Source organism: Hesperophylax consimilis, chromosome 7 (assembly GCF_061612785.1).
Source record: "Hesperophylax consimilis isolate HC1 chromosome 7, BYU_Hcon_1.0, whole genome shotgun sequence".
NCBI classification, from domain to species: domain Eukaryota; kingdom Metazoa; phylum Arthropoda; class Insecta; order Trichoptera; family Limnephilidae; genus Hesperophylax; species Hesperophylax consimilis.
In genome coordinates this window covers 33,068,820-33,081,474 of record NC_142842.1, presented here as the reverse complement: position 1 = coordinate 33,081,474, position 12,655 = coordinate 33,068,820, and the positions used below count along the sequence as shown (strand labels likewise).

The 12,655-nt window shown below is 33.6% G+C and overlaps 1 protein-coding gene across 2 annotated transcripts in view; it reads right to left on the bottom strand.

Annotated features, from left to right (window-relative positions):
- Nmdar2 (glutamate ionotropic receptor NMDA type subunit 2) overlaps nucleotides 1-12,655 on the bottom strand; it is a 415,630-nt gene that overhangs the window by 90,432 nt on the left and 312,543 nt on the right. For both annotated transcript variants that reach the window (XM_089633429.1, XM_089633428.1), the window contains one exon: nucleotides 8,579-8,780. In XM_089633429.1, the coding sequence (XP_089489555.1) occupies nucleotides 8,579-8,780 (202 nt within the window). The remainder of the gene's footprint in view (nucleotides 1-8,578; nucleotides 8,781-12,655) is intronic.

Sequence of the window (12,655 nt, the reverse complement as noted above, 5' to 3'; positions counted from 1 at the left end):
CCAAGAATAGAGAAACAAGTAAAGACAAAGATATTACAATGAGCGGTCATAAACGAATTATTATTATATAAAACAATTATAAATGTAATCATAAAATAGGCAATTAGTTATCTAACAACAACTTTTGTAAAGTAACACATTTGTTTGTACAATAATAACTTTTATAAAGTAACACATTTATGAGTACATCAATAACTTTTATAAATCGACACAACAGAATAAAAGAGTTATCAAGATGTCTGAAAACATAAAATTAAAAAATAAGTCTAACAAAATAAATATATTAAGATTATAAATTTTCTATGTTGTTGGCGGGGGATAAATTGGCCAACCTGCTGTATCGGAAGATACTGGTTGAGAAAGACCTTTTGACCTATCCAGCCGGACTCTCTCGACCCACCGCCTTACATCGCAGTGGGAGTGATGGATTCATTCGTCCGCCACCCCTGGACACATTGACTCCCACACCTCAAACATTTTTCCTTCCCAGAATTTCATCTCCTACCTCCCCCTAAAAAAACCCTCCACACAGCATCCCCAAAGATGAGAAATGCCCTGAGAGATATTTTTACCTAGACCTCCCGTGTGGAGCTAATGTAAAAAATTATCTCGATGTGAATGTAGTAATTTTTTTTACATTATAACAATTTATTAAATATTTTCCCTCAGGGCCTCTTCGTATTTGAGGATGCTGTGTGGAGGGTATTTTAAATTAATGAGATATTATGAATGGTGGGTAGGAATCTGGGGCTCAGTGTGAATCCATCCCTCCCACGGCGGTATAAGGCAACGGGTCGAGAGATCTCGGCTAGAGACGCGAAAAGGTCTCCACAACCGGCCACGCTATTGCTTAACATACGCCTCCGCCTCCAAAGACCTGGACTCACCCCATAAACCCGAGAACGTCGGCCAAGTCACCTACTTGGTGACCTTTCTCAGACGTGTTTGTTTTTCAATTAATGATTCTCGGGGCGGGAGGCGGTACCCATACCCGCCTCACAAAATGAAAATAAAACAAATTCATCTTTATATACGGAGAATAAGATCTGTGGGATATTGGCGGAAATAAAGCATTGACGGAGAGTTTGTGTAGAAATGCGCCCATATATCTAATGGCACCACATTTCAAATGAAAGAATGCGATGTTGTGTGTCAGGTTTCCATTATTTTATATTAAGTTCACTTAAATTAAGCAAAGAGAGAGCCGATACAGGTAATAAAAATACATTCCTATTTTGATAAGAAGCCAATGAAATTCGAATATGTGCTCGCATTTCAAAGGACAAAAATATATCACCAACATTTTTTGGGTTACAGCTGCTATCATTAATTTGTTCCTAACTACACGCTGTAATATTATGTCTAAACGGTTCACGTCAGTGTAATCTAATATACACGTGTAAGTAAGCACGTACCCGAAGGATTTTAACCAGAGATTCATGAGCATTTTTGGAGTAAAAAAATTAATGTAACTTTTCTTTGCCATAGTATATTTTTTCAATAAAAAAAAAACAAATGTCGCAACGGATCACGTGATAATGCGCTTTATCTCGTCTGTTACCGTGCTGCCGGAACGAGACGGAGTGCTTATCACGTAACCCGCTAGGTTGTACCCAACTACCTCTTAGTGGATTAGTGTGATGGAAAAATATATGTATTTTTTATTACGAGAAAAAATATCATCCGACGGTAAAATAATATCTACATATTATATTGTCAGGAATCGATGGTTAATATCTTTCAAGTAGGTGCTGATACACCCTTGTACGTATATTATAAATGTAATAAGTAAATTAATCGTTCTTTGTTTGTCCTCTATATGTAACGAATATATTGCGAATTAATGTATCTTTGTTTTTCCCCTAAATAACGAATATGTGACTTAATGTTTCTTTGTTTTTTTTTATATTTATAACGAATATGTAAAGTAATGTATAAATTATATTTTATATTTATTTTTTTATATTTATAACGAATATGTAAAGTAATGTATAAATTATAAATATAATTATATAATAATATAAATTCTTATATTTTAAAATGGAGGCCTCAGCACGGGTAAACAACCCAGTGAGGCCAACATTACTGAATTAAAATATGAAATATTGTAAAATAATGGATCAACAATAAAAAATAAAAAATAAAATGTTTCTTTGTTTGTCCCCTATATATAACGAATACGTGATTTAATAATTCTTCGTTTGTCCCCTATATATAACGAATGGTAACTGGATAAATCATCACAATGATAATTCATCACATCTTGAAAAAGTTATATATAGTCATGGAAAGTGATTAAACAAAAACTTTATTAACTGGGTTATGTAGGTTAGGTAAGGTTAAAAAAAATTTTTTTTCATCGTTTCTAATGACTTTATATCTCATTTTAAAAATTTGTTGAATTATCACTGTGTTGAGTTATCATGGAACCATAACGAATATGTGAATTAATGTTTCTTTGTTTGTCCTCTATGTATAACGAATATGTCAACTAATGTTTCTTTGTTTGTTCATTATTGACTCAAAAACTACTGAACCGATGTTCCTTTAAATTTCAAAGTTAGTTCTTATTATGTCAGGAGTGTTTACATAAGGGTCTGTATGGTAAAAAAAGTCGGGGGTGCTCGAGGAAGACTCGAGAAAGCATTATCTCTGGACTAGAATGAGATAAAAAATCGAATAAAATTCGATTTAATGTAGTTTTTTTTAAAGTAACGATGTGGTATACAGTAGTGAATGGTGGAAGTTGGAGACGCCCGAGGAAGACATGGCACGAACCAGTGAAACAAAAACTTATACATTTATATTTTTTTCAATTCTTTAAAATAATATTAAATTCACCTTAAGAATAGACCCAGTTTTTAGGTACACACTAGAATTTGCAATCTCAAAAATTTACTTCAAACCATTCACAACACTAACATAGTATATATATTGTCACGTAACGAATCGACACGTTCAAAACTCCCGCGAATTCAAATTACCTAGCTATCAGTTGTCACCTTTGTTCGCTGTACGCATGCGTCGCATTGCGCAGGGTTAAGTTGGCACTGCACAATGCGCGCGCACGCTGGCTGACGAAATCAACGGTCACTCACAATTCAACCTTGGCCTTGACAACATGTGTGCCTTGCAATTAACAAAGACGCTCCCTGTAGCGCGCCTAAATTAAAGGCTATTTTTGTGCTAATACTTTAAATAACCAATATCTAATTCAGTGCCAATTTACAATGGAGAACGCGCATTGGCGCGTACAGTACAGAAGATATCCCGCCATATTAGTGATTCAACATGCACGGTTGTTCCTCCTGCAATTCATGTAAGCTGATTAATAACCATTTCTCCTTATGTGCCTTTTATGATTTGAATCGTGTTAACATTCAGGCTTGCCAGCCAGAACCTTAAATACAGAGAGAGATTGTTCCTAACAAACAGCTAGAAATATTTAGGATGTTAATAACCCTTTTCATCTGTGTATCTGTAATGTAATTGTGCTTTGTGAATATACTCTCATACTCCCATTTTGTGTTTCTTTTGACGAATATGCAGTGGTCGAATTGGCATTTGTCCCCCGTTTAAAAGCCCATTGGCTGACCTAACACCTGAAGATACGGAACTCAATTCTCTACCACCTGAGCTAAAACCGAAATGTACACTGGTAAGTCTCCGTACAAAGGCACCTTTTCACACTGTCGCCCACGTTAGTAAAACTGCCCCTTCTTACACTGGCGCCTTACAATATATTTAGTATTATTGTATAAAAACAAAGTTTGTACAAATGTTATATTTCGTAGAAAAAAAGATAGTCTAGTTAATAATTTTAATCTAGTAATCTCAACTAATTTTAATTTCGGAAAGATGTCGGGTATACACTTTCCCTGCCTGTACTGTTTTTACAACCCCTCCGAGTAAAGTTGGGGTCTGCGGGCACTGACAAGTAAACAATCGTCTGGCTGCCAAGCAACTTATCCCAATTAGTTAGTTGGCTAAATTCGTCTTCATTATAATACCTACACTCAATTACAAGGTGGAGGGGTGTCTCTCAACAAAATCAAGGTGTGTAATAAATGGACACCTAAAGTATTCTTGATTTATCAATTTTAACACGATGTCTCCGGATTTGTCCACCAATACCAAGATCCCCAAATCTGTGAGCCGCCAATAATGGAACCTAGATGTCAAATATACTTATATGTAAAAATAATTTTGTTTTTAAATCTTGAAATCTATTAATGATAAACCTTGCGTTTTTCTTATTAACTTCTTGTTATTATTTACAATATTTTATTCATTTTTTATAATGGAGATAGAATTCCCTCCCAAACGCAAGAACCTTGTCTCTTTTTGGCGATGAAAGGCTATTTTTTGTAACTAATTAACTATATATCACGCCTTTTCCCCGCAGGGTTAGGCAGAGAGGACGGAACGTCAAACAACTCGGTCTTCACATTCATACATACTCTTATATTATTCTGACTCTTGACATAGCCCGGCTCGAGTATCTGATTCACTTGATCGTGCCATGTCTTCCTCGGGCTTGGGGACCAAACTCGAAACCCATCTACTAGAACAAATTAGAGCGTCACCGTTTTTTGCCATCATAATGGATACGACTAAATAGAGGGTCAATAGAATATCTGCAAAATAAAACTTCGTTATTTTGATATTATCAAAGCATTATCAGAAATAGTTCTAAAGAGTCCTAAATAAGTCCTAAAAAGAGTCCTATAGTTCTAAAGAGTCCTAATAAAGATGAGCGTAGTGAAGCAGAGAGTATTAAAACAAAAATGCTAAATTTTGAGTTCGTGTTGCTTTGCGAATTCATGCACAGTGAATATTATGCACAGTGAGTATTGCTCCATTTCTATTGTGTTCTTCCTGGTGGTATTTTATCTTCTGTTCTCCATTGTAAAACACACGATAACATGTAATGTTAATTTCTATTTAAATTATATCATCCTTGGTTTTCAAGCCTTTTTGTGTAACTTTGGTAGATTTACCTTCTCTTACCGTTTATCTACTAAGGTGCTTTGGGTGTTACTGCAGCAGTCATCTTCTCTTACCGTTGATCTACTATTGAGCTTTGTGCGTTACTCCAGTAAAGTAACCTTCTCTTAACTTTAGATGACATCAATTATGCATCCGAAACTTTACAAAAATTTGACATCAATTTGGGCGAGGCGAGTAAAGTTTTAGCAGAGAACAAAGCAAAGTTGCAAATTTATAGAAATGATTTCGAATTATTTAAGTGCAAAGCCAGTGAAACTGCAAGAAAATATGGTATTGATACCCATTTTCAAGAAAAAAGGCAAAGAAAAGTTAAAAAAAAATTGATGAATTAGCTGCTGATCACCGATTTCCAAACCGAGAAAAAATATTTAAAATTGAGATTTTCAATAATGTACTAGACACAGTAATATCTCAATTAGATACACGTTTTATTGGTATGAGTGCAGTCTGTCATATATTCGATTATCTAACACCAACATTTTTATTACATGTTGATGAAGCAACTTTATTACAAAAGTGTGACAAATTCCAAAGAAAATATTCAGATATAATAGGTCCTAGTTTTTCACTTCAATTTATTAATATTTACCATCTAGTTTTACCTCAACTAACTCTAATCATGTAAGGAAATAATGAGCAAATATGGAGTGCTAGAATGCGACCTAACGGAAGTATTTACAGCAATGTTATTATTCTTTACAATTCCTGTCACTTCTGCAGCAGCTGAAAGGTCATTTAGCAAATTAAAAATAATAATAAATTATTTAAGAAATAAGATGGGCCAAACTCGACTCTGACATTTATCGCTAATAGCAATTGAAAACAAAACCGCATCAAGCCTGGATTTAAACGAAGTCATTGATACTTTTGCGAAAACTAAAGCTAGGAAAAAAATGTTAATTTAATTATTATTTAATCAGTTGGTAGGCCTGACCTTTATATAATAAACCCTTGAATCTTCTCTATTTCGTTTTACTAGCCAAACCTACACCAAGTATTAATTGTAATTTATGTTGTTACTGTTTAATATTTTTATTACCTGTCATGCAGTCTGCAGTGCACAAAAAGAGCTTAAGTAGCTTATAATTTTTAAAGTGTTTGTATATTTCATATTTTTATTTGATAAAACCTAGTCAGTTTACATAGCAGTATAGCATAGGGCCCCATTTTTTAATTTGCCCCAAGGCCCTTGGTTACCTAGCTACGCCACTGGTGAAGCTGGTCAAGTTATTAATACATACAATAAAATACAAGTGAATTAATCTATTAAAGGTCACGGTAAAACCTCTGATTCTGGCAACTGTAAAATAAAATATCATCAAAAAACCTAAGGCAACAGTCAAAATGTCGATATTTGAAAAAAATCCGGGGAGGATTTGATCTACAAAGCTTTATTTATTGATCGCCTTTTTTCGCCTCCTGGAAATACTGTGAGAGAAAAACTATATTATAAATATTCTTATTCTTAATCTAATTAACCTAATTAATCTCTCATTCTTTGAAATGATTTGGGAATTAAATATTGATTAATAGAAATTAACTATTGATTCATAGGAATCAACTATTGATTGGAAGTATTGAGAATTTATAGACAAATTTCAGTAGTTAACCAAACCTATAAATTAGAAAAAGAAATGTAATCCGTCCTTAGCTGGATGTCGGATATTCAGAGAAACGTTGTTTATTATATTGTGCTCCAAAATAATATGTGACAGTTACATTGTTATATTTTAAAACATACCTACCATAATTGTAACCTTTAAAACAAAGAATTTAATATTGTTAACTTTGCTCATCAGATGGACGATGATATTGTATAAAATTGTGTTTGTCATCTGAACGAATGAAATCGAAAGTTTAATTCATTGATGATAATAGTAGAAATAGGTATAAGGTTGATCAGTGATATAAAAATGATTCAAAATCGGTGCTACTTTTACCAAGATACTTTTTGACAATGGTGTTATTTTAAAAATGGACAAAAAATGTCTGACTTATCACTTTTGACGACGGTGATATGATAATGCTGAATGTATCTAAACAACGGTAGTTCTGTTTATATTTAAATCGAGCTACAAGTTTTCAACTGATAAACTCAAAAAAACAATTCTTCTTATTAATATCCATTGATGTAAAGCCACATTTTAAGGTGCATTAAACATAATAGGCAACATTAAAACGCCCACGCTTAGAGAATCTTACGCGAATGAGTCACAAATATAATTGGTTAAATCAATACAGATATATTTTTATACTGGCCCGCCACTTTCTGTCTCAATACCACACGAGTAGCTTTAGACCACAGACAACATGATTGTTGTCAGTCAGTCACTGTGATCAGTGTATTGTAATACATGTTTTGGCTTTGCGGTTTGATCAAACTACAGTGATGTCACTAGCTTTAAAATGAACACATATCAAAATACATTTAATTAATTAATTACTTATCTGTTGACATCAATCATGTTTTAATAAATTTGTGATATAATATGTTTTCATAAATGGAATTAAAATTTTTGTTGGTTACTTCACAGGAGAGAACTTTGAAAATTTTCTGTTGCCATCTTATAAAATATTATGACAAATGTGTTTTCGAACTAGTACAGAAATACCAAATAAAAACTTTCAGTCCAAAGTTCGATCCTGTCAAGGGACAGGGCGGCCTCTACGGAACGTAAATCAAAAATCTGTTCAATGCAATGGATATTTGACCTGAAATACTCAAATTTGTATCCAAAACCGAAAAGCATGAACGGAAACTCTGATTAAAAAAATGTTTATTTAGGAATACTAGATTTTCCATGACAATAAAATAAACGTATCTTTTCATTATAGTTTTAGAAAACAGAGTAACCATATTTATATTAAAAATTGTTCTTGGCCAGTCAAAAATAGCTAAAAAAATCATATTTATTACTTCATTCCTGGAGCTAGAGAGAATATGACATCCCAAATTGGGGAAGGAGGTGGAAACCAAAAAGGTTGGGAAGTATTGGCTATTCATATCTGATCACTAAACACGAATAAAGCCATTTCAAGCAATGTTTATATTCTCAGAGGTGCTCTTTCATCAGGGCAATACTGAAAGTTTCTACCACTTTGGAAAACGCCACAGATATTTTATATATCATTCTTGCGCACGTCGGGATTTGAAACCGTCAAATTATTCAGTGTTGCGCACCGTATAGCGTTACAGTGTCCATCATTAAATCAGATGTTATCTACCATCTGCATAAATATTTTTGGCCGTAAAAACCTCATATTAATTCCATTTACTTTGATGCAACCAGATCTTGTTTTTCAGTGATTTTTTTCTAAATACCACAAACTTGGCAAATGCCCCAAGTACAATATAAAAAAGGAATTTTATATTTTTCTTGGTGGCGGTGGCAGGCTCATTACTGTTAGTTCAAACCAATTAGCTAACTAATAGCCAATTTAATATTTTTTTAATGTTTGAACAAAAACTCCCGCCGCTAGAAGGCACATAGTGTAGCATACTGCCACAGAACGTATGGAAAATTTCAGAAGTTGGAAATATTATAACAGTGTTTTTGATAGAACTGACCATGTCTGTTTTCCTGTTGACCAAGTCAGCGATGAGTCCATTCCACTTGCCGCCCTCCAGAGTACCCCACCGCCCATCTTCCACCCGGACCAGTTCGTACGTGAATCCCAACTCCTCGGCAAACTTCTCCAGCAGGTCGATGCAGAAGCCAGAGCAGCACTGGTAGAAGGATCCGTTGCGGTGGGCAGCGCCCATGTCGACCCTGGGGACAAATATTAATAAGCGATGAGTATTTTAGGTGGACACTATAATTAAATGTAATCTTGGACAAATAATATCACACAAAGATCAAACCACTAAAGAAATCGAGCGAAGAGTAGCGAATGGATGGAAGGAATACTGGTATTTGAAAGAAGTCTTGAAATCCAAGGAACTAAGTTTGCAAATAAAAAGGAACGTCTTCAACACGTGTATAATTCCAGTCATCACCTATGGATGCGAAACTAGGGCACTCACCAAACGCCACAGAGAAAAGTTGGAACGCTGCCAGAGAGCCATGGAAAGAAGTTTGACAGAAATAAGAAAACAGGACATAGTGAGATGTAGCAAAATAAGGGAGATAACAGATAACTAATGTTGCCGATATAGTTACCCGAATAGACCAACAAAAATGGAGATGGACAGGTCATATGATCCGAGACCCACAAGAGAAATGGTGTAAAAATGTCACTGAGTGGTATCCCAGAGATGGCAAGAGAAGTAGAGGACGTCAACACATGAGATGGGAAGACGACCTAAAACTTACGGCTGGACATCAATGGAGAAGAGTAGCGCGTGACAGGTCCCAATGGAAATCGTTAGAGGAGGCCTATGCCAAGAGGCAAACTGATTAAGTAAAGTAAAGGCAAAAGACTAATCGGGATATATTATAACAAACAACACATTTCTAATATTAATATACATAACAGAAGTTCAGAATAAAAGGCTTCTTATTATTATATAATTCAATACAAAGAGTAGCTTATCTCATCTTTGGGGATGTTGAGTGAGGGTCGGAAAGGAAGGATAGGAAGTTAAAGTGTCAGCCTCAACCGGCCTCACCCGATCCCACCTATCACGCAGTTAGTGGACAGATGCATCCGCCTTTAAGACCTGGACAAACCTCACTCTATGAACTCGTGCATCTCTGCCAAGTCACTGACACTGCCAATGTTGATAGTTTTGTCGATAGTAAATACAATTTCAGAAAAAATGTACGAATTGCAAATATGTGAGGTTTGGATTCAATTAGCGATAAATTATTATTGGGATGGAATAAATATCCATCCTAATGTTGAGAACCACCACGGCTCAAGATTATCATCATTTTCTTGGTATAATATGGTACAATAAATTACTATCTAATAACACATAAACTAAGAGAACTAATAAATAAGTACGAACATTTTAAAATGCAGTCTTATCAGAATTATTTATTCTAACATAAATAAAATCGCGTTAAATTATTCCTACTATTCATTATACTTCCACAAAGTAAAAAAGACACATCTTCTAAAGAGCTTACATTTACTTTCATAATACAATTTATTGATATGTTGAGAGCCATCAAATTTTTTTTATATTTCATCACAATAATTTCTCGTTGCGTTGCTATCAGCATTCTATATTTTAAATTTATTTCCTATAACATTACTATTACTCTACATTGTGCATATACTTAAATTAAAACTGTTTTAACTACTTCCCATCTCAAACATGAGAATAGATTTCTCGAAATTAATGGGTAGTATTGTTAAAAAAATATATTTCTTTTATATAGCCTTGAACTATTGTACCCTTGTTACATCAATTAAAAAAAATAATATAAGCCTAATCATATTATGACATAATTTTAATCACAATATTATAAATCATTCTACGAGTATAACTCACAAAATGATTATCGAATAACAAAACTCAAAAAATCCAAAAGTTGATAGCCCATTTTAAATTCTAAAATATACCATTCAGTAAATTAAATAACACGAAAAATAATATTGTGAAGAGAAATGTAGCTTTTTTTATCAATTCCCAGAATTTCACATTTTGAGTTTCGATAATTTTCAGATTCAATTTGTGTCTCTTTATGTCTCTTGATTCTATGTATAATTTATCGTTTGAAATAGTTTTATAAATTTATGTATTATGACATATCCTTTGACTGAGATCTTGTAAGTGGATGTTCAGTATTTACACATAAATGAGAACATCTCTAAAACACAGTTTAACATAGTAAATATGAATTTGCATGTGATTTAAACCTTCTGCGACTTAAATTTAGTAGATAAAATTGTTATTATTTGACAGTAAACGGTATGTGTCATGCATTTAGTAAACTTAACGTAATCGCGCGGTTACCAACGTCAAGTCAATTCTACCGTTATAAGACATTTTCAGCCTAAGCAATTTATAACTAAAAGCCAACTCACAGAGAACTGTGCTTTCAAGCACCGCCATCTTTATTAATACAAGACGTGATGTACAAAATAAAACGACAGTTAAATAAACCTGTTTCCTGACTTCTTGCGCTGAGTTTATCAGGGTTTAACTATTTAGTTAGCTCTAACTAATTTAGTACTAAACTTTGACGGCCTCCGTGGTCAATTGGTAAGGCTCTCGACAACCAAGCTGGAGGTCTATTAATTAGTTATTTAAAAAAAAAATAATAGTATATTTTCGACACGTTCCAGAGTGGAAGATACTGGCAGTATCGCCCTGGTGTAAGACCTCCATTCAGAATTGAAAGGTTGCTTGAAATGGCCTATTTGGTAACCATATCTCAATTGCCAGGTACTTTCAGACCCTCCTCTTCCCCTTCTCCTTCCCCTCCCCGCTACATTCAACCTCACAACATGCCCCAATTGGGGATGCCATAGTCTCATTGGCTCTAGACGGTTGGGAGCAATTGGGACTCTTGTGCGGTTTCATATAAAAAAAACCTACAAGAACCGTGCGAGAAATCCGAAAACGATTATATTTAACTGTCAGGTCATTTTCGCATTGTATTAAGGCGAAGCTTAATGCTAAATCACTATTTTGATTAATCTTTATAACAAATTAGTGTACATTATGAATACAAAAAAATATGCTTTAGATAAATTAAAGGTTTTTCTATTGCTTCGCTTGAGTAGAATAGTATATATCTTTAATCCAAAAAATTGTCAAAGACTGAATACGAATTGGCGAGATTTTTTCATTGACAGTTGAAAGATAAAAATTATTTATATTTTTATTATTGCATAAACGGCATAAAAATTCCCTACACAAAAGGAATGTGTTATCAAAATATCGAATTCTTTCAAAATTATGGAATCAAAATGCCAAGGTAAGTTTGATATTCAAATGTAATTTTTTAGAAATGTGAATATCTACTCTCGTATTTCAAATACAAAAATTTCAAAAATAATTTTATCTAGTTTCCAAAACAGTATTTATTTTTACAACAACTTAAAAAATAAGAAATATGTAGCACATTTTAGATACATTGGGAAGCATTTCTAAATTCCATGTATCATTGCGATTTGTAATGTTTAAAGTTGATAATAAATCTAAGGATTTATTTCAATCCTTATATACTTACATTATGTAGTAAGTTTAATTTCTACCCGGAGTTATAAATCTAAGGATTTATTTCAATCCTTATATACTTACATTATGTAGTAAGTTTAAATTCTACCCGGAGTTCATAAGACAGGACGGGATTCGGGTCAGACAAATACGAACCAAGGAGCTTTCCGAGATCTAAGTAATTATTTACTATACCAATACGGATCTAATACATAATATATTATTTCCAGCAGTAAAATGTATTCCTTAACGGGGTTGTAAAAAGATTTATGATGGCATAAACGCGACACTCGTCAAGTTTGGTTCGGGAGGAAATTCTGTACAATTTCTACGATAAAAAAATGATACTTTACAAAAATAGTATTTTATGGTACATATAAAATTGGCCACCAATAACAACTTAATAAAGGAATGCATATTATAGGATGTAAATTTTACAAAAACACTTCAACTCCGTTTTCAGCCCCGGTTAATTTGAATACCTGAATGAAAGAGGCTATAGGCGCCAAAAAGTAAAATCGAGATGAAATG